Raw genomic sequence first — 23,608 nt, forward strand, 5'->3', positions numbered from 1 at the left:
AACACACAGTTTTACTTCCTTACCACTTGTTACCTCTGTTACTCATCTTTTATTCTACGCTGTAGCGTATTCATCATTATCTTTACATGTTCATCTCTTGTTTCACCTGTATTATCAATTTCTTTAGCGACACACTCATCTCTTTTATGCTTCTGTTCCTCCCACTGTGGCTATCCTAGGGTCTTATACTTACACTTATCCTAGAGTAGGTGATGGATAATCTTCTTAGTTGAGTCACTTTATAACTGAAATATAAAGCAATCATTGTTAAGAAGTCTTTCCTTTATGAGAGGGTCTCACAGAAAGCATGTGTATTCTTAATTGATATAATCTTTTATGCATAAGTTGTAAAAACCTCAAATGCTCAAGAAATTTTGCTTTTTGTTTTTGTTTTTTTTTTACTATGATTGTTATTATCACTGGTAGGTTGCACAATGACTCAAGAGGGTTAATCAATCTGGAATAGCTAATCTACACTTACAAAATATTTTTAAAAGTTTCTTTGTCTTCCATTCATAACATTTGCTATAAAGGGTCTGGTTTTAGTTTCCTCAAAAGTGTATTAAGTTTACAAGTAAATTAAGGATCTTTATGTCGCAAGGATTCCAATAAATGTGTTCATAATTGGAAAATGTGTAAATAAATAAATATTCTTAGGAAAGGCCAGTCAAGGAAAGGCTTGTCCTGTTATTCCTTCTGAAGTGACCCTAGCAACATGATACCCTGTTAACCAGGGATTGATACCGGGTAAGCACCAGGAATATGGCTGAAACTTCACATCTAAGAAGCTAGTTATAGTTCAATATAATTTTAGTTCCTAATTAGCCAAATGCCTTTTAGAGGCTCTTTTAATAGAATATGGAATTTGCTTAATGAAGTCACATAATTTTACCACATCCAGTTGAAGCATCTCAGATTACATGTAGGAAAATTAAGACCCAATAGGGCTATGAGACTTGTCAAGGGTCACCAGCTGGTTGTAGGTAGAAGTGGAGCTTGAAATCCTGCTCTAGTCCATTGTTACCTCATCTCAAATATCTTGAGATCATCAGGGGCAGAACTAGGATGGGCAGCCTTTGACATTGCCTTTTGTTCAAGGTCATCCTATCAGCATCAAAAATACTGAGTAAGGGCGCCTGAGTGGCTCAGTTGGTTAAACATCCGACTCTTGATTTTGCCTCGGGTCATGATCTCAGGGTTGTGAGATCGAGCCCTGCATTGGGCATGGAGCCTGCTTAAGATTCTCTCTCTCCCTCTTCCTCTGCTCCTCCCAGCCCCCCCTTAAAAAAAAAAAAAAAAAGATTATTCAAATAAAGATCCAGCAGTCTGCTACTGACATCACTAATACAGATTTATATAATCTGGACATGGATTCTAGTGAATATGATTATGTAAATGAAATGCCTAAATCAGTTACTTTGTACTGTATACAAGCAGTATTTGTATCTAAGAAATAAAAAGACATTTCAGGCCATAGATGAAATAAGAGAACAATCAAAGAGATAAACCACTTGAGAGAAATACCTATAGCAAATATTTAGTTATCCCAGGCTACAGGAGACAATTAATTTAAACTTAGAGGCACAGATATATGTGTGTTCATATGTCAGTTAATGAATATTTTATGAATCTGTTTAATTTTATTCTACTTGGAGGGAAAAATTACTCATGCTATAAGATAAAATAGGAACCTTCATGTTAAGAAAACAAGAGAATTTAATTTAAGATTTGAGATGGCATTAAAATTGACTCAGTGATCAACTTATCAAAGTTAGCAGATGCAAATTAAGCATCTGTTGAAAAGGAATTTCTGGGAATTCTATATTTTTGTGATCAGCAAAGGAAGTTGTATGCTGGTGTTGCATAAACATATGTCTTCTCTTACCTGTGGGTAAAGCCCTGTTTTATATATTCTCATCCAGTTCCCTGGCATGGAAGATAGATACTCTGCATGTCCACTCTATCAAATGCCTCCCTTGAGTCACCTTCTCTGCATCACTGAATGTGGTGTTAGAGATGGGGCTGGATTCGTGATATCTCCTGATATACTTCTATGTTCATCCTCGATATGCTTGATATGCTCGGGTGGCCTGGACTCAGGAACCTCTAGAGCCAATTGATTTGAAAGGAAGTCTACCAAGACTTCCTCATTAATTCATTTATTCAGTCAACATATGTTTATTAAGTGCCATATGTTTGCACAGTGAAGTCACCAATGCATACTTGGGTGCTGAGGAAGAAGACACAAGTTCTCGGCCTCTGGAAGCCTCGTTAGCTGGGGGAGAGAAAGCTGTGACGTTGAACTATTCAGTTAACAAGGCTAGGTGTGGTCCAGGACTAACTGCTAGCTTGACAGTAGGGCCCAGCACGCTGTGAGAGTCTGGCAGTGAGGACGAGAGAACTGGGTGTCTCCTGTAAGTAATAAGCCTGCCTGCTCTGTGGATGGTAGATCTGACTGCCACAGACCATTTGCTCTTGAAGAGTTGGCAGGTGAAGTTGAGATGGCTTAAGGATGCCCCAGAGTGCCGGCCTGGTTAATTTGGACCTGATCCTGGAGGCGTTAGTGAACTTTGGAACTTTTTTTTTTCCATGCAAGATGCAGCATGATATAGGAATGCTTTATGAAAATTAACCCAGATCAGAGTTTACAGACCTGGTTTTACCTGTGAAATGCTAATAACTATGCCACAGGAGAATTTTCCATGGACAGAGAAGTTTTGGCAGATTTTCTGAGCACAGGATTTCTTAGCGCCCTTGTTATGCTGATATGTATCATGGAATCACTAAGAATGAATGTGCTGTGAGAACTTCCCAAGCCAAATGGATGGAGGGTCTCTCATTTTGTCACGCATCTGTTTCCATTTCTCTGAACAAACACACTTGGGGACCTAAAGGTTGTACATACGAAGAACTTAGACGAGAAAGAAAGTGAAAGCAAGGACACCAGTAGGGAGGCTGTGGCTGTAATTCTAGCATATACAAAGTTTGCATTTGTAAATTAGTATTCTTTTTCTTGAAGAGGACTCTCCCATAAGTGGAGAAGTGTTACTGGTAGTCAGGAGATGTTTTTCAGAACTGCCAAAATCACTCCAGTTGTGAAAACAGTGGGTACAGTGCCAAATTTTTGAAGTCAGGAAAGTCTGAGAGGACCAGAAACCGAAAAAAGAAAAGAAATCAGCATGCTTCATGTCTCCTTTTCTGTGAAGTTCTGACCACGGTGTTGTTTCACTTCACATTATTTACTGGCTCTCCACATTATGCGTCTTGTTCTAGACATTATTGTTTTCAAGTCATGAGTGAGTAGGGCTTAGAGGCCCAAAGCAATAATCTAGCTGAATCCGTGGTTTTCCAGAGAAGCCAGAAGGGAGCCGGGAGATGGGACCTGGTGCGTTGTAGGCAACTAGACAGAGACCATAGGGTTGGTGGTGAGAGCTAAATTAATCCATGCAACAGCACTTAGAAAGTGCACTAGTTTGGATTGTATCAGTATTAGCTTCAGTCCTCAAGCTCTCCCTAGTGTTTTCAAGAGTTTGGAACAAAGCAGTTGACATTTTTCTGGGTGGGTCACAAGGATAGTTCTGGATACAAAATCCTTATACCATATATTTGTTGAAATGGAGAGAAAGAGCATTTGACATAATAAAGTAGAGAGTAGGTAAGATTCATGTTCTTTTATTTGCAAAAAGGAACCCAGTGATTTAATTCTTTTAACACAAAAACATTGGGTCCAGTCGTCCTTGGTAATTCCAACACTAGCTGTGATGCTCAGCTATTGTAGAAGGCTTGACAAACCAGCCAGGGCGACTAGTTAGGGAGACTAGAGCCAGGGCAGGGGTGACAGAGGCTGCCCCCACCAACATGAATTTCTGCTACTAAAAAAAAAAAAAAAAAAGTCATCCAAACCTGAAAGCTGACTTCAGCAACTTGCACTGGCACTTTTAAAATAATCTCGGGTGTTTCCCCTTGGAGCTGGGCATTCTCAGAAGCCTGCCAAGAACATTTAGAGAAGACAAAGCAGGAGAAAGGCTTGGGGCCGAGGGGTGGAGGAAAGATGGCTCTGAAACCACTTACGCACAGATTGTATAAAAGAACTTATTTTCTCCCGAGAAAGAACAAACTGGGTGCCCTAATGCTGTCATTGCCACGTAAGGTAAATGACCAAGACAGAGGACGTTCTGGCATGTTTATCAAGGTAAAAGACAATGCCTGATGCCAAATTAGCATCAATATGGAATCAATATAGAGAACAATCCTCTTTATTAAATTGGGCAGCTTATTGTAGAAAAGCCAGTCCTTAGACAATCATTGTTGAGAAGTCCTGCCAAATTGAGGGAAATGATTCTGCTGGAGTTACGTCTTTGATCTCTCTGTCTGTTAAAAAAATTAAACAGAAGGGACGCCTGGGTGGCTTAGTCGTTAAGCGTCTGCCTTTGGCTCAGGTCATGATCCCAGTGTGCTGGGATCAAGCCTGCATCGGGCTCCCTGCTCAGCGGGAGGCCTGCTTCTCCCTCTCCCACTCCCCCTGCTTGTGTTCCCTCTCTCGCTGTCTCTGTCAAATAAATAAATAAAGTCTTTAAAAAAAAAATTAAACAGAAAAGAAACTATACAGGTGAGTGTGTGAATGACATCCGAATTATATTAGTGGAAAAGCTTGTTCCTTACACTTGGGGAAAACGGCCACATCACTCTCTGCAGGATGTCAATGTAGGAATCAATGTAGATTTCAAAGGACCACAACATGTTTTGTGTTGTGAAAAAATGAAGTAGATAGGGAGGGGTAAAAGAAAGCCATTTAACTTCCTCTAAGGCAGTTTCCTAACGTGGAGGCTGTATGCCCATTTATGGACCAGGTCTCCATGCAGTGGCATTTCTGTGCTTGCTGCTGTGGTTCTTGGAGGGAGAAGCCCCATGAACGGGGAGTGTTTACTCTCTGCCCAGCACTGCACTAAGCTTTTTGTGGATGATCTCATTCAATATTCACCAGTCTCTAAACTGGACTCCTGTGTGACCTCTTATTTTCACAGATGAGGAAAGTAAGACTTTGGGAAGTTAAAATAGCCCAGGGAGGAACAGTGAGGCTGAAGCTGGATGCTGAGCAGTCTGGCACCAGGGCCCGAGGTGGTAACCACGAGGCAGAGGCTGTTTCTGACGAGATCTGGCTGGTTGTAACCACCAAGGGCTCCAGCAAGGCAAAGCTGCATGTCGAGATTGCCTTTTAGGATCCTCTTCTGTTGCAGCAGCTCCAAGTCCTCCCCCAACCCTCTTCTTGCTTCTTCCTGGCTCCCGAGAGCCCCCGTCTACACCTTTCTTCCTAGGACTTCTCTCCCCTTAAGTTTTATTTTCTACCTCTCCTTTCTACTTCAGCCTCAAGGTTCACTTTTCCCTATTGTTCGGGCAAAAGGATCATCCCATGTTGTGTGGTGAATGGATGACACTCAGTGGACAAAGTGGTGATTAGAAGCAAGGGCTTGATAGTATGAGGCGAATTCTTGAACTTAGTCCATTTCTTGGTGCTCCTGGCCGGCTTTTCTCCTTGGACTGGAAGAATAAGGCCCAACGGTCCGAGTGCTTCCCTTGTCTCCCAGCCCGTGCCACTGATGGGCTTCTCCGTGGAAGCCAGCTTCTGCTAGAGAGACATATAAATGGTCCTAACAGTCTCTGGTCCACAACTGACTGATTTGGGAGTTTAGGGAAATACAAAGAAATTAAGATATGTGCTGAATTTATAGGGAAGAAAAGCAGTATAGTAAGGGAAAAGTAATTTGGGACAAATACTAAGGAAGTTTTGAAAGTTTTCCTTCAAGAAGAAATTTCTGAATTTCAATTCATATATTCAAATTGGGCCCACTGTATATAAGGGAATCGGGCTTGTGGATAAAAGAGGTTATCTTTCTGTCTGCCTATCTATCTATCTATCTATCATCTATCTATCTATCTATCTATCTATCTATCTATCATCTATCTATCTATCATCTATCTATGTATCTATCTATCTATCTATCTGTCTATCTTTACGAAACGATTTCAACCATTCTGTACATGACTCAGTGCTCACCATGGTAAATGTGGTCACTGTCTGTCACTATACAACATTATTACAATATCATTGACTCAATCCTCTATGCCATCTTTGTGATTTATTTATTTTATAACTGCAAGTTTGACCTCTTAATCCCCTTCACCTATTTTGCCTGAGAAGGCTATCTTCTAAGTTAAAAAATAGGACAGGGTACAAAGGAAAATGGCAGGTTCTAGTTACAGTTTTGAGGCTAAAACATAAAATTAGAAATGTGGTTCTTTTTATATGCTTTAAAATTGTGTATTCAGACTTGAGGTTTGAAAAGTGAGGGTTAGATTTGATTCTCCGTATTCTTGGGCCAGTAAGATAAGGCCCATTTCTGCATGTGTAAGCAAGGGTTTGAGGCTTGTCTGAGTTCCACTGGTTTAAAACAGAAATGCAGGACAAGTTGGTCAGACCAGTTAAGAAAAAGGAGAGAGTAAATCTTAAATTTAAAACAGAAGGGAGTCAGTCACAGTGTGTTTAACCTGTTTGGCTGTTTACAAACTTTCTAGACCATCAAGCATTTAAAGCAGTTGAGTTGATCTGTGTATCACCTCGTTCAAGGGTAGAGGCAGGACCAAAGGGAAATCTGTATTTTTAGTTTTTCTTGTGGTGATAGATGTTGACTAATTACAATAATAGTAAGAGTAATAGAAGAGTAATACCAAGTTATTTTTTTCTGTATTACTTGAAAGATATGTTCAAATTTAATACAAAATGATGACTTTCTAAAATTAGTTTTCATTGTGAGAAAACAATAGAGTTTGGACTCAAACAATGGGATTGATAATGCTGACCCCCACCCCAGGAGGGGGGCCACCTCCCACATGCTGAGGTCTAATGGGCATCAGGCTCCCCCCACCCCCCACTCCCCCACGTTGCTTATGCTCTCTTTCAGGTTCTTCTTTTGGCTTACAAATGTACTTATTTTAAACATTTAAGTGTCTCTTTAAGGGAAACATTTACCAGTATCTTTCACAGGAAAGACGGCAAATGCGTGACTTGCCTTTTCCTTCATGGAGCTGTCCGCCATCAATCTTAGCTTTCCTCCCCAGTGTGTCTCGTCCCCGGGAGCCTCTTTTTGGCATAGCTGCCCAGGAAACTACTTCAAACATCATGACTAGACTTGAAACCTATTTGGCACTCCTCCTTTATATCTTATGTTAATTAGCTTATTAAATCTTTAAATCAGGGCAAATTTGGAAAGTGAAAAAGGGAAGAAAAGTATAAGGTTTCTGGATTTGAGGGGAAGACTGAGAAGTGGCCACCAAAGGTGGTATATAAACTAAGCCTGTAAGTTTTTAGAGGTAGAAATCCTATATATCAAATATCTACTATGTGCCCCATACCGTAGCTCTGTGTGTTTATTATGCCATTTGTTTCTTCACCCAGCAGCTGTGGCGCATGCTGCGTGCATGCGTGTGTGGGTGTGTGTGTGTGTGAGAGAGAGAGATCTCAGGTGTACAGTAGAGGAAACCAAGGCTCCCTGATATAAAAGTGATTTGTTGAAGGTGAAAGAGCTAGTAAGGGCAGAGCTGTAGCACAGATCTCCAGAGTTCCTATCTGTCCAGCATACTCTGCCATTCTATACATTGTTTCCAGAGTTCTGTAGAACCCGATCAGTAGATCAGTACGATCAGTACTTGTAGCAGAAAAGCAGAACCTTTTCAAGGTAGCCTGCATTTTCAGGGCTATGCCCCTCCACAACCAAATTCAACATAAATTTGAGAGGACTAACAACTGAAACTTCTATTTGTTCAGAACTTTGTCATTTCTACTGATAGACAATCATGCAGTTCCTTAGAGATGATGTGAAATCAAGATATTTTCCCAGTGTGGATCATATTTATTTAAATTTTCCTTGTGAGTTTTTTTTTGAGATATTTGATTATTGCTGCTCACAATTAAACTTTCCAATGGCATGTATTCATCTGCTAAAATTAAATAAGTGTTTTGGGAAAAGCTATTTTGTAATAAATACCTCATACTAAAGAGTAAGATTTTGAGGATAAAATCAATGATGTTAGTAAGTACTAGTTTGAATTTCATCAGTGTTATAGATGCAAATTTTAAAGTTATTGATTAGATCAAGAATTCTATGAGATCTTTTATATATAATAGACATAAAACCAATTACATACTGGATCACTTTATAGATTCCTAATAATATGGAGCCATTCTTTTGTTTTTAATTTCGGTTGACCTCATGAGAGACAGTTTCAATATTCATTTCAAATCAAGAATAGCAAATCTATTTTTATAGTGATTCTTTTGCAACGTCATGCTATTACTTAAGGAAAATCAATTAATACATATTTACTGAGCACCTACTGTCTGTCCACCATTGTACTGCAGTCATAGTTAGAATACTGGAAAAAGTGATGAACGGTTATTCTTAGTTTGCAAGGCTTGTATGTCCTCTAGTGCACCGTCCCTGGCACAGCCATAATCTCTGCTCAGCTCTGACGTGATGTGCCGTAGCTCAAATGCATCCTCTAATGTTCTCATTAGTAATAGCAAACACTTATATACCGCTTACCAGGTAGTAGGCCTCCTGCACACTTCATAGTAATTCATCTAATCCTCTCTATAACCCTATGAAATACATATTCAATTTAATAGAACAGAAATCTGAGGCACCAGGAGGTTGAGAAACTTGACCAAGATCAAAGCTACTGAGTGGTTGGGCTGAGCTTTGAACTAGGCAGTCCCGCTAAGTATCAGTGTACTTAACATATACTCAGGTATCTGAGCTGGAAGTTCTTAATGTAATCCAGGTGGGAGCAGGTGAGTGTCTGAATAGGGGGAGGCAGTATGGATGAGAAAGATGAGCAATGAGGAGGCACACCAAGAATCAGTCAGCTGATTAAAGGCAACGCCAAGATTATATATCTAAATGAACCTATTTGTGTTTTAAAATGTATTAATCTGAACACTTCCTATTTGGGGGAAAAGGAATCAGGACATTATCAAGTCAGAGCTAGGGTGACTATATCGTATGGTTCAAAACAGGACACTTTGGAGAGTAAAAGTGGTACTATTAACAAATTCACCAGAACAACATTCTGATGTAATTGTGGAACCAGTATGGAAAAAGAATACCAATGGTCACCCTACTCATAGCTCCCAAAAGAGGTACTTTGGGATACTCTTTGTAGAAACTACACTTTATGATTTCCAGTTTTGAATGAAAATAATCCTGGGTGGATGAGGATATATTCAGGACTTGACTTCTAGCCAGGCTCCTTCCTTATGGATTATGTCCAAGGACCAGTGTCCCACCCACCTCCTCTCCTTGGGCCCACACATGACACCCAAGCCCCTGTAATCATTCAGTTGTGTAGAAGAAAAAGGATTGGTTTCATTTTATGACTACATCTGGCATCATTCTCAATTGTTTGCTCGTTTCCGATTGCTGCCTTGTAGTTGCTCCGCTCTGCTGCTGATTGGTCGGCTGGTATAAAGTACCATGAAGAGTCCATCCACGCTGCTTACATCCACGTGATAGAGAACAGCAAGCACTATATCTATATAGAAGTAAGTCCTGCTCATGTAAGTTAGTATGACAAGCTGCCTTCCCATAAATAGCCTCCAGGGTCCCCAGACTCAGGATCTGCTACATTAATCGGCATATGTTGAGATATGAATTCAAGTCACCTGAAATTTTACCTCCCCAACATACCTGACGTGCACTTTGCATTTTCATTAACTCAGGACTCTAGTAGGGGTCCCCCAAGTTCTTGTTATTAAAGTGTGTCAACTCACTGTAATATTATTAGCCAGAAATACCACAACAGGACTGAGTAAGTTTTTATTTGTCTTGAGTTGGAGGGTCTAAGTGTGAGGCGTGTGCTGTTTCAGGAGAGCACACACAAGGGTAAGTTGCTAAAGTGGAGACCACTGGATGCCACTGGTTTGGCATCATTGGAATAGAGGGCGTGCAGGGAAAGGAACGTGGAAAAGGAAGATGTGAGAATATTGAGGGCAAGTACCACCTCCTTCAATCCTGTACAAATCATTGTTCATTTTAAAGCTTGGTCAGATCCCAGAGTTCGTGTTCGGAGAAGAGGAGAAAACCTAGGGACACTGCATTTAGTTTGGGAACCTTAATTGAACTTCAGAGTAGATACAAAGCTAGCTCAGAGCACGTGGAAAATCCTGAAAAAAATTAGAAGGCACAATTTGTACAAATAAATCAGAGCACATCTCCCTTCTTTATTTTCATCTTGTCTTTCTCATTGAATTTTTTTAAATGTGTGGAGGGAGAAAACCTGGAGAAAACCATCCCAGCCCTATGTTCCTTCCCCTCCCCTCCTCCATACAGTGACTAATCACGAAGGGCAGGTAGGAAAGCATTAGAGCTTTGTTCATTTCACAGGCCTGGAGAAAGAGAAGCTGATTTTAAAAATTAGCAGGCTACATGCATTACAGTGTCCTAGATGGGACTACACAACAGAAAAAGGACTCTGAATATCGGAGTCTGGAGCTTTGCAGTACTAATACAATTAGTATTATTAATTACATCAGTTATACAATCCACAATAGAAGATGTTAACAGCTGCCTCATCCATTACCCAGAGTCCTTTTGCTTTATCTCTTTTTAATAGCATTAAGTCAGCCTTTCTAATGAGTGCTACCACAGTGCTAAGTGAGGTCCGTAATGCCATGTGGATACACATGGCTGTGGGCACAACCCTGGTTGTTATACCTCTAGCCGAGCTAAGTGGTTGGCGTCTACCCTGCTCTGCCCAGAAAAGGAGAACCAGGCCGTGACATGTGGCCAGTGAGTGCTTACAGCCACTGAGGAATGCAAAGCTTCTCTGTAATAGGAATTCAGAAAAACAAACATGGTTTGGTTGCCACTGAAATTTTTATTGTTTGATGCCTTAAGGGAAAACACATTCTCAAATGAGTTCCCGCAGAGTGTCTCCTGGTTTGTCTTATGGAGGCAGTTTAAAGATTTATACTTAAGTATATAAACATGTAAACTAGTAAAAATGATGATGTTGCAAAGGGATAGAATCATAGTTTGAGTCATTGCTTCTATGTCTCTTTAGCAAAAGATTAGCAAAGATTACTTTTTGATGATTATACTTATAAATTACAGGTGTATTATAACAATGTATTTAAGTATGTAATAGTGATAATATTTGTACCTAATTACTAACATTCCTTTATGCAGCAACTAAATCTTTTATACCATTATGATAATAACGTTGTACCCGGATTTTTTAGTAAGAGTTTTAAACAGTGTTTTATAGGTAAATGAATAGTACAAATTATTTAAAGAAAAAAAGAAAAACATTTCTTTTTCCAGTTTATTGGTTTATGAAACATACTTGTGAAAGCAATTTGGAACTACTTAAAATAGAAGTTCAGAAATAATAAGTGACCCAAACAAATGAGACAAGGCAAAAGCAGATACTAGGAAATGATAGAGAGTGGGTGGAGAATATTAGACCAGGATTCTGCCATCTACCCTGCTAGAAAGGTAAACTTAGCATGAGACAGAAAGTTTACCAGTATAGGATTTTAAATCCTGAGCATTTACACAATACATGAATTTGTAAACCTAGGGTCCCTATTGATTAAATTTGGAATGTTCCTACCTTTCTAAAATGTCAGCTACAAAGAAATCACAAGATGAAATAATAGTGTAGCCTCCATTGGACTAAGATATGATATGTGATATTACCTAGAAATGCATGAGACCCAGAGTGAGATGAGGCTTCTTTTATTCTGTGTCATTTACTTTCCTAAATGATTTTAGTAAAAAGAACATGTCTGCTATGTGAAACGTTTTTTTTTAAACATCAGCGTAGTGTTTGTTACGGAGCATGCTTTCCATATACATCTATTACAGAGATAAGAAAGACTTACATGATGACTCTCTTTCTTGTAGAACCAGTTTTTCATAAGTTGCGCTGACGATAAAGTTGTGTTCAACAAGATAGGTGATGCCATTGCTCAGAGGATACTGAAAGCTCACAGGTAATGTTTTGGCATTTGGGTAGGAGTGATTGCTGCAAATGTTCTTGCATTTACTGCTAAAACAACTTTTGAAAGCCCGTTTTAAAATACTGTCTTTTCCTAGCAGGCATAAATTAGGTTCAGGTAGCAGTAGGTTATTGGTTCCTTCAATCTGATTTCAGTTGCTGAGAATTTTGAGTCCATTTTTGAAGCAGTCGGAATTCTCCCAGGGCATTCTTCATTTTTTCCTGGCCAGTCTCTTTCCCACACCGATAGAGTTGTGATTTGATTTATTTAGTGGCAGACAGTGAACTGTGTTCGCTTAAAAAATCAAAGCAAAATAGTCATATAATTCTTCCATGGGTTATATTTAAATGCTTGTTACCCTCTGTCTTATTTCTTCAGCTCATGGGATTATTTTTTTAATAACGGTATTAAAATATAATTCACATACCATACAATCCAGCCACTTAAAGTGTACAATTCAGTAACTTTTAGCATATTCCCAGAGTTGTGCAACTATGCCTAATCAGTTTTAGAACATTCTCATCACCCCAGAAAGAAACCCTCTATCTGTTAGCAGTCACTATCTACTTCTCCTTATTTTATCCTCTTGCAACCACTAAACTACTTTCTTTCCCTATAGATTTGCCTAGTCTGGGCATTTCATATAAATGGAATCATACAATATGTGGTCTTTTGTGACTGACTTCTTTCACTTAATTTGATGTTTCCAAGACACATCTATGTTATAGGATGTTAGCAGTATTTCATTTATATTTATTGCCAGGTAATATTCCATTTTCTGGATATACTATATTCTATTTATCCATTCATCAGTTGGTAGATATTTGGGATGTTTCCAGTGTTTGGCTATTATGATTAATGCTGCTATAAATATTCTGTATTAGTTTCTATGCAGACATATTTTTATTACCCTAGAGGTAGAATTACAGGGTTATATGGTAATTCTATGTTTAACGTTTTGAGAAGCTGCCAGAAGGTTTTCAAAAACAGCCACACCATTTTACATTCCCATAGTGTATGAGGGCTCCAATTTCTCTGTATCATTGCCAGAGCTTACTATTATCTCTCTTTTGGATTATAGCCATCCTAAGAGGTGTGAAATGATATCTCATTGTGGTTTGGATTTGAATTTCCCTCATGACTAATCATGATGAGTATTTTTTTGTTTGTTTATTGGCTATTTCATGTATTATCTCTGGAGAAATATATATTCAAATTTCTTGTTCATTTTTTAATTAGGTTGTCTTTTTATTGTTGAGTTGTAAGAGTTCTTTATATATTCTAGATACAAGTATCATATCAGATTTATGACTTGCAAATATTTTCTCCTATTCAGGGTGTTTTCTTTTATACTTTCTTGATAATATCTTTTGAAACACAAAAGTTTTTAATTTTGATAAAGTCCAGTTTATCTGTTTTTTCTTTTATTGCTTGTGCTTTGGGGCCATAGCTACAAAATCACTGCCTAATCCAAGATCATGAAGATTTATACTTCTTTTCTCCTAAGAATTTTATAGTTTTAGTCCTTACACTTAGGTCTTTGATTCATTTTGAGTCATTTCTCATACATGGTGTGAGGTAGCAGACCCACTTCATTCCTTTACATGGGGATTTACAGTTGTTCTAACACCATTTGTTGAAAAAACTGTTCTTTCTCTACTGAGTTGTCCTGGCATCCAGACTACTTCTTTTTATGGCTGATTTTAGCTCTGTGTAAAGGCAACAAAATAAACAAACAATACCATTACATTTTATTATTTCAATTCCTTGAACACATGCAGTGGAGAATGTTAAATACATACACATTTGGGGATTAAAACATTGTTTACTTCCAGCGTCACATGGCACTTAAATATCTTTTTTTTTTCCCACATAATATGTGGGGATTTTTAGACCTAAGAACATTTTACAACAGTAACTACCAGTATTTTATATGATCGGTAGTTTCTAGACCCTTACTGAATCTTCACAGCTACTCTTGAAAGTAGATCATATAGTCCTTGTGGTTGTTACTGTTATTATTGTCATTGCTGTCCCCATTTGTAGAGTTAAAAGCTAAGATTCAAGAGGTGATGTGGCTTGACTAAGCCACTAAAGCAATAGGCAAAAATGGCTTTGAGCCCGAGCCTTTGGACTTCCAACCCGGTGCCTCTCCCCATACCACATAACTTCAATCCATTGACAGGTAGGATTTAAGACCCCTTCAGGGTTGCCACAATTTGAGGCAAGTAGGTTGGGCCTTTGTTGTCCCCTCCTCCCATTAACCAGTCATCAGGTACAGGCTGACTTGAGGAAATGAGCATGACCTTGGGTGAGGGCAGGGAGGGCAAATCCTGGAGAAGGACTTCACTGTGAGTGGTCAGCAGCCAACACTCTCAGTGGGAAGGGAATGGCTGTCTTGAGCCCATGGTGAGGGCATTTAGGCAGCACATCACAGTACCCACCTGCAAGGTGTATAGTAGATCTTGCCCTTTACTACACATCAAAATCACCATTGGACTTTTTTTTTTAAGATTTATTTATTATTTTAGAGAGAGAGAGTGCAGGGGGGTGGGGGGAAGGGCAGAGGGAGAGAGAGAATCTTAAGCAGGCTCCATGCCCAGTGTGGAGCCTGACGCAGAGCTCGATCCCATGACCCTGAGATCAGGACATGAGTCGAAATCAAAGACGCTTAACTAAATGAGCCACCCAGGCACCCCTCACCATTGGACTTTTACAAAAATCCAAAGAGCTGGACTCAATCCAGACTTGCTGAGTCAGAATTTCCTGGAGTGGGGCCCAGGCACTTGTGTTTTGTAATGGTCCGCGGGTAACTCCAGGGCACAGCCAAGACTGCTTAGTACTCATGCAGAACAGCAGTGCTTAGTACTCACAGAGAACAGCACGCGTGGCCCTGAGTATTAATGATGATCTGTGCTTTTCCAGATGACTTCTATCTTTTGCCTTCTCACATACTTTTTTCAAGAAAGTTACCATGGGATCTGTTTCTGAGATGACTTATAAACAGCCTTGTTTACAGTTAAACATAACACATACACACATTTGCATCATGCGTCTCTTAATTCTGTGGGTCAATTTATGTCTAATTTACAAAATTAAATTATCTTTCTGTCAGCTCTTGCATTTCAATGATGCAGGAGTGTCCACTTTATCTATAAAGCACATTTGACAAAAGAGAAAAATATTTTTTTCATGAAATTGAAATGAGTTGCTGAAATCCATTAAGTGGACAGATGAGCTCACTGGGCTGAGTGGCGAATGATGAATATTGTGACTGTGATCAGCTAATAAGGAGAGTAGGATGAATCTCAGCTTCACTCATTCGAGTTATTAGTTCCCTGTAGTACATATATTAATAAGTACCTGTAAGATTTGTTTTTAAAGGGTTTGGGATCCTGAAAGAACATTTTTCCTTAGCATATTGTCTTTTAAAATCTGGACTTCTTCTGAAATCATAGTATTTCAGGGCTGGAAGGAACTTTAAGATATTTTCTGATTGAACATTGCCCAGGGATCCTATGAGCTGCTCCTAAAAGGAAAGGGGGTCTGTGGTGAGAGAGCACGGGAGGGTAGCATCTGCTCCAGCCTGTGTCTCACACTTGGAAGTTCACAAGGCACATTAAAGATGCAATTTCAAGCCTACTTTGTAGAAGATTCAATTCAATGGAAATGAGTCCATTGAGTTTCAAATTAACTGTTTTAGCTCTGATCTCTCCATCGTCTCCCTTTCTTTGACAATCACATTTCAGAGGGTATGTATTATCACACATAAAACTTTTCGTGGATACACACATGTATCCTGGAAATATATTTTACATTTTCCCCCTTCTCTGTAGCCCCGCATTATTGTTCATCTCCTATGTTCATCGTAATGGTAAAATATGTTTTCATTTAATAATTTCAAGTCTGTGAGCTTGTATTCTTAGGAAAGGGAGAGGTGGGATTCAAGAACTCATCTTGCAGCCTGCCTGCAATGCTCTCCACCCCCCTTTCACTGAGGGCCACTGTGTGCCGTGCCCAAGTTCACCCCCTCTCTTCCTTCATTGACTCCTCTGTGCTTCACTCTTCTGAGACTCAAAACTTCCTGCCAATGTCACATGCCTAGCAACAAGTATAATTTTGGCTGTTGGAAAAAGAATAGAATCTAGCACAAAGCAGACAGAGGGAAATGACAGTCAGCATTCAGCCAGGCCTGACCAAGGAACACAGGCTCTCTTCCAGGTCCCTCCCACCCTGGAAAGATCAGAGTCTTTTAATTGCCAACTCTTTCGACCAGGCTGAGACTTTATTTTTCTGCCAGTGCTGGAATCCAGGGAACACCAGTTCTCTGCTTTCCTCACTTCCTCCTGGTTCCTTCTCAACGGCTATAATGCTTTGCAGAAACAGGTTTTTGCAAAGACTTCACGCTCTGATCCATGACCCAGAGCTCAGACCATTGTTCATCCCATGGCGAACCAAGAGTAGCTGTGGGAATCTCTGCAGAAAACAGAAGGAAATCGGAAATAAGGAAAACTGTCCTGGAGTTGAGACCGGCTCCCAACCCACTGGAAGCCCATCTTTGACAACTCAAATCTGACTGCAGATCAGGGAGAAATCATCTGGTTTATACCATGTTTGACTAAGCCAAGAGAAAGAGAACCAACTGATCCAGGTAGAAATTTTAAAACATAGTGTGCCTTGAATAAATGATTTCTGAGGATGAAACAGTTCTGCTTCTGCTTCTGGAAACTTGACATGCATAATTCTGCTGCCTTGGTAAACAGGAAGTGAGAGAGTCCATTTGGTATTGTTATCAACAGAGTTGACACATACAATGAAAATAGGCTGTCGGTTTAATGCCTCCATATTTTAATATTAAACTAAATTGAAAAATACACAATTTTGAAAATTGCTCAAATTCTACCTGCTTCCTGTAACTGTAGAACAGTGCCAGACAGTGCTTGCAGTTTGCCTAGGACTGGGTGGCATGGGGAATACTCCCCTGGGGAATCTGGAATTGTTTGGGGACCAGGTGTCTGGAGACTTGAGTTCTTTTCAACTCTGTTATCGACAGGTATGTGACCTCTCAATCTATCAGTTTACCTTTCTGACACTCTGTTTTTTCACCAACAGAGAAAATCATACCTGTTCTACCTAGCTCATATGAATGGATGTGAAAGCAAGTTAAAAACTGTAACACATCAGTTCATGTGAGAAATGATTGTCATTTCCAGGAAATTCATCTTCTGGAAATCTGGTAGCTCATTGTAAATTTGAGCAGTGATAAAGAAGCACAATACTCAAATCTAACTGTTTCAGAATTAGTATTTATGATAGAAACAAGTGTTTTAATTAAAGAGATGTTTGATGTCCCTGGTTTTAAATTATTAGATGGCAACTGCTGGGTAAATAAAAGTTACTTGGGTTTCCTACCATGGGTGCTCGTTCATCCTGTGACAAGTAGAGACACATTATGAAAACACTGTCCAGAGGTGTCCTCCCAGAAGTCCATAGCTGCTTTCTCCTCCTGGGAATCAGTTCTTGGACTTATTATTGATTTGATAAACATCCCCCCCAAATGTAAAATAAAATAGAAGGTATTCTGTAGCATAAAATGAATTCAGTTTTGCTTTAATTTGTTTTAATTTTAGGTACTATTTCCTATATTATTCTTCGAAGGTGTATAGGCTTTCTCATTGAAATCTGTGGTTGTAAACTGAATAATAACGTTACCAGGTAGTTTGAGTCTTTCCAAGGTGCTTTACACGCATTACCTTATTTAATTCCCACACCTACCTTATAAAGTGGATGCATAGTTTTTCCCATTCTACAGATGAGGTGGTGAAGCCCAGAGAGGTTAGGTAACAGGTGTGAGTCACACAGCTCTTGATGAGTGGAACTGAGACTGAAACCCTGTCTTTAGGAACTTCAACTTGTGCTCTGTACCACTCAGCTACAAAGCTGCCCTCATTTCAAGGGAAGTAGAAAGGTTCTAATAGTAAGCCTCCCAGAAATCTATGAGAGACACTTTATTTTAAAATAAAGAAATCAGATGAATGTTTTATTTTTTTAAAGTAATTGCTTGAGAGGTAAGAAGTTCTTCGGCTTACAGAAAAGTCTGCCTCTGTAATTCCCATATCCTATAATTTGTGTACCACGCGGAAAGGACACGCTGGGCGTGTTTCAGAAGCACTGTCTTAAAGAAATTTAAACTGCAGTTATAATAGAACCAAAAGCATGTAGATTAAGTATGCCAGTTGCTGGGTTCATCTTTTTTTCTTATGGGCCAACCTCCAAGCTCTGTAAAATACCCTGAGAAGAGGTTACCCTGGGTCAGAGATGACACAAGATCATGGCAGAACATTTGATTTAGATCATTTAATGGCTTTTGTTTGATTCCAAAAATTCTAGAAATGGTATTGCAGAAGATAGAGAGATGTAAAGATTAGCACAGGGCAGAGGGCAGCAGTCATTTTGGAGGATCTTATTTGGGGCAACAGAGGGGCCTGCCTGACAAAGCTTATCAAGTCGAGAGTGAAGTCTTAGTCAAACATGCTGGGCTAGCCTTCAGCATCCTTACATGTAAGAGCTTGCATCTCCAGAAGATAACCAATGAAAAAATGACCCACGTGGGCACACACAATATGTATTATGCCATAATCTATAAAGTTGCACATCCAATGTGCAAAGTCACTGCTAAATAGGGCCAGCATTTCTAGTGGACTCACCATGATTTTAGCCAACCCCCTCATTTGCAAATGGGAAAACTGAAGCCTGAAAAAGGCCGCTGCACTTTTAAAGATTTGCCAAACATAAAATAAAATGGGTTATGTCCAAACCACTGAGAAGCTACAGATCCAGTTCTCACATAACCGATCCCACTACAGTATAGAGTTCTCCCCGCAAGAACACTCTGCCCCAACTACTGTTCTGCTTAGTCCTGGCAGCGTTCACTGCTGCAAAATCTACAGTGATAGGATTTATACCAGCTCTTGGAGCTTATAGCAATGATCTATGAATCCCAAATTCTCAAAAAACAAAACATCTCATCACTGGAGAAGCATGACAGGCTCCTCAGGGGCCTTCGTACAGATCCTGAGATCCCACTCTAGGCAGCCCCACTTCTCCTGACAGCCCTTCATGATGAAGAGGGAAGGAGGAGAGGGTTTTTCCTGAGGGAAGAACAAGGAGGATAGTGTAGAGGAAAGCCAGGACCATTTACATGGTGAATTAGTGCTCTGTTTTTAAAGGTACAGGCAACATTTCAGCAATCACAAAAATGGAAGATATTAAAGGTCCCACACCCTCACCACCCTAAAAACTCACTTTTTACTTCCTTATTTCTTTTTTGTTCATATTAATATACATATATTTTCTCTTGAGTTGTAATTTAGTTCCTCTTTCTATAGCTCACCTGAATTTTGATTTCAAATCCCATTTCCACACAACAGAAGGAAATTTAGTCACTTCCACACTTAAGTATGGCCAAATTCAGCAGTTTCTTGCTATTTGCTATTTCTGCTCTGTATGCTGTCACTCACCACAACCCAGCCTTCTCCTCTCTTCTCCTCGCTGATGCACCCCAACCTTGGTATGGATGGTAAGGTGCCCTGGATCTTTGCAAAGAGACTTCCAGCCCTCAGTGTTGATCTCTCCTGGGCCTGTTCTGGCATCTGCTTACCGTGACGTGGGGGCCTCCCCCTTCGCCTGTCAGACCTGCTTTTCCTCCACTTCTCCTCTGTTGCTGCTGCATCACATGGGCTGGTGGACCTTTCTCTGGGGTTCCCTGGGAAGCAAGATTATGATTCACACTCAGATCCTCATGGCTCCCCTATTCTGTTGAAAGGTGATGGGGTCTGTCCTGTTCTCCCTGGAATTCTGCTTGAGAGTGAAGGGCAGGATCCTTGCACTGAGTCCCACTCTTTTGTCTTTATACTCTTGGCTCAGCTCAGAGGATCTCTACCCAGTTCCCCAGATCTAAGAAGTTGATATCTTGTGCCCTGGTTCCTTTGTGAGAGCACCACCTGGGAACAATGCCTGCTTCATATCTGCAGGCACAGGGTGAGGGAAGAGAATGCATTTAAGGGGAAAAGTTATTGCATATTTCATAGTATCAGCCTGCCACACCTGTAATTGTCTTACGATTGTAGCTTTGCATTAGGGGCCATTTTAACACAGTACCAGCAGTATTTTGCTAGTAAGTCATCATCGTGGTCATTTTTGTGGCTGCAAAATGATCACTCTTTGAGTGGCTGTAACATAATTTAGTTAACCATCCTCCATTATTGGACATTGATTTCCAGTTTTTAGATATTAGACCCAGCACTGCTATGAGAGTTTGTGAGGTTTGAAAGAAAACTTATTTTAACAAAAAGCCCGAGAAAGCAATTTTATAAAATTGTTCTGAACTGCAGTGGGTGAAGCGATTGCCTGCGTGAAGGCTTGGAGCCCACTAGCTTTTATCTTGTTTTTAAGATCATAAATAATTCTGCACATTAGGGGCTCAGGTTCTTGCCCTAAGCTGATGGCTATCATCTGCACCACCCCGACTTTATGAGCATGCAGTGTTTCAGAATCCTTGGCAGCTGAGAGCTATTGTCTTCTGGGGATGTGATCAAGGAAGGAGATCGGACATAGTATCGCATAGAATTTTTCTCTTCATTGGCTTAAACTCAGCCATAATTTTATGGTTTGAAATCCAGGAGCCCCTTTTTCTACAACAGTGAAAATCTAAGTCATTTCTGCTAACTGGCTGAACACAGTTTAAAATTTTCATCATTCAAGAAATTCAAGAACTGCTGCATTGTAAAAGGCAGAGACCTCGATATGGAGCTAACAGTCTCAAGAACAAGAAAACATGGACATTCTGATTCCTACAAACTAAATTTGCAAGAATATTTTATCTGAAGACATAAGATTTGTATAGGACATTTCCCAATATCCTACATACGAGATCCTCTGTTTTGAGGTCATTTCTGCTCTTATAAAAGGGAACCATCTTGTACAAACAGAATCACAAACCCTTGGTTTTAAGACCATCGGTATCACTCCAAAGTGGTATTCACGTTTCACAATTGTGAAGAAATGACTTACGTGGGTCAGCATCCATAAGAAAATAGGTATTTCGATCGGAGGGGGAGACGAGCCATGAGAGACTGTGGACTCTGAGAAACAAAATGAGGGTTCTAGAGGGGAGGGGGGTGGGGGGATGGGTTAGCCTGGTGATGGGTATTAAAGAGGGCACGTACTGAATGGAACACTGGGTGTTATACACAAACAATGAATCATGGAACACTACATCAAAAACTAATGATTTGTAATGTATGGTGATTAACATAACATAATAAAATAAAATTTAAAAAAAATAAGAAAATAGGTATTTCAAAGTAGTAAAAAATTAGAAACATTTAAATGCCCATTGATAGAGAACTGCTTTAAATATCATGGTAAGGATGTATGTGGAATTCTGTATCACTGTTGTTAAAAATGGACAAGGTACAGGCATAAATAAAAATAACATTCATAAAAGTGTTTATAGTATTCTAACATTTGCGCAGAAAAGTACATATATATACTTATAAATGCATAGACTATTTCTGGAAGAACATGGAAGGCAATAGGAGTTGCCCTCAGGGAGGGGAAACAGTGCTTGGGGACAAAGGAGAGAGAGAATTTTGTTTTCATCATATAATCTTCTACCTCTTAAATTTTGTACTCTGAGCAATATATTACCCATTAGGAAATATAAGTTAATTGGTGATTCCTCAAAAGGCTAAATATAGAATAAATCTGTGAGCCAGCAGTGCCATTCCTGGGTAAATACCCAGAAGAACTGAAAACAGGGACAGAGCTTCTGTATGGCAGTGTTCACTGCAACATGAGTCGCAGGAGCCAAAAGGTGCCCATCAACCGATGACTGGATAAACAACATGGGGACTACACCTACAGTGCAATATTATTCAGCCACAAGAAGGGAAGAATTTCTGACACGTGGATGAATCTTGAGGACGTTATGCTAAGTGGAGTAAGTCATACAGGAAAGGACAAATATTGTATGGTTCCACTTAGATGAAATATCTCGAATGGCAAAATCGTAGAGACGCAAAGTAGATGAGAGGTTACGGGGCTCGGAGGGAGGGAAAGTGTAGGTGTTATTGCTTAACTATCACAGAGTTTCTGCTTAGCGTCATGAAAAAGTTGTAGAAGTAGATATCATGATGGTTGCACAACATGTGAATGTAATTAATGCCACTGAACGGTACACTTAAAAATGGTTAAAATGGCCACTTTTGTGCTATGTATATTGTACTGCAATAAAAATTCAAATAAAATGTAATTTAAAGAAAAACTTAATTTAACTTTTGCAGCTTAATCTCTTCTCTACCAGTGGCTTCCCAGAAACAAACCTGCTTCCAACCTGACCCCATTCTCCCAAAGCAGATAGTACTGAGTGCATACTGTGTATGCACTGCCCAAAATAGAAAGATATGTGGACATAGGTCCTGGGCTTCAGAAGAACTTATCACCATAGCCTAGGCAGCAGATCTGTGTGTTACTATCGTGTAAAGCAAAAAGAATGCTGAATAGACATCCCTGCCATGTGCCATGGGAGTGCAGAGGCAGGAGCAAACCAGCTTTGACTGGAAGATTCAGGATGGTTTGACCGAGGAAGGTGCCTTTCAGCTGCCCTGGAAGGAGAAGTGGGATTCTGTGAGCAGAAAGGGTATTCCAGACTCAGAGGGCAGATGAACCAACCTTCCTTAGTAGGGAGGGATACATCTGAGCAAAGGGCAGTAGTCTGGCACTGGGCTGTGGGTCTGGGAAGATCCTATGGGAAGGCGATTCTGGAAAGGCAGCTGAGGCCAGATGGTGTCCATTCATAAGTGTCTGGCTTAACTCATTTGGACTTTTGAATGCTGGCAATGGGGAAATAGCTTAGGTATTCCTTCTGTTCTTCTTTCCCCGCTATCTTGTTTATCATTTAAGGATGTGAGCCTCTTGCCCTTATCAGACAGAGAACTTGAAGAGGTTTTTTTTTTTTTTTTTAATAAATTTTTCCAACTCAAACTACGTTTGCCATCTAGTGATTAATTCATGCCATTGCAACAACCTGATTCAGATGCCTTGTTCCTCAGCAGGGCAATTAGGCTCATGGGCGTCCAGACTCCTGGTGCTGGCCATCACTTCTGCCTGGAACTTGACCGCCCACGCGCCCTGATACAAACACTGGTGTTCAGACACACTGTAATGAAATCTGACCTTTCAGAGAGGAGCAGTAATATTCACGTGAAAGAAAAATGTAGTTGTTTAGAAGAAAGTGATCCTTAGAAATTAAGTATTAAGCAGAGGTTAAGTAGCAGCATCTTTGTGTGACTATGGATCTCTCAGATCTATGGACAAGACTTCTCGACCACATAGATACCACAGACATTTTCAGCTTTCCCTTCCTCCTGTGTATCCTATAAAGAGAGACAGGGACTTTAACAGCTGTGCCTCCAAACAGTGATACCCATTTGAACATAATTCTCCAAATTTTTTACTTTCTGAATGGAGATCAAAGTAAGTAGCCCC

The 23,608-nt window shown here is 39.9% G+C and overlaps 1 protein-coding gene across 5 annotated transcripts in view; it reads left to right on the top strand.

The window, feature by feature from the left end:
• PLD1 (phospholipase D1) overlaps nt 1–23,608 on the top strand; it is a 193,483-nt gene that overhangs the window by 128,787 nt on the left and 41,088 nt on the right. For all 5 annotated transcript variants that reach the window (XM_078069248.1, XM_078069241.1, XM_078069240.1 and 2 more), the window contains 2 exons: nt 9,488–9,598; nt 11,964–12,052. In XM_078069248.1, coding sequence (XP_077925374.1) covers nt 9,488–9,598; nt 11,964–12,052 — 200 coding nt within the window. The remainder of the gene's footprint in view (nt 1–9,487; nt 9,599–11,963; nt 12,053–23,608) is intronic.

Source organism: Halichoerus grypus, chromosome 1 (genome assembly GCF_964656455.1).
Source record: "Halichoerus grypus chromosome 1, mHalGry1.hap1.1, whole genome shotgun sequence".
NCBI lineage: Eukaryota > Metazoa > Chordata > Mammalia > Carnivora > Phocidae > Halichoerus > Halichoerus grypus.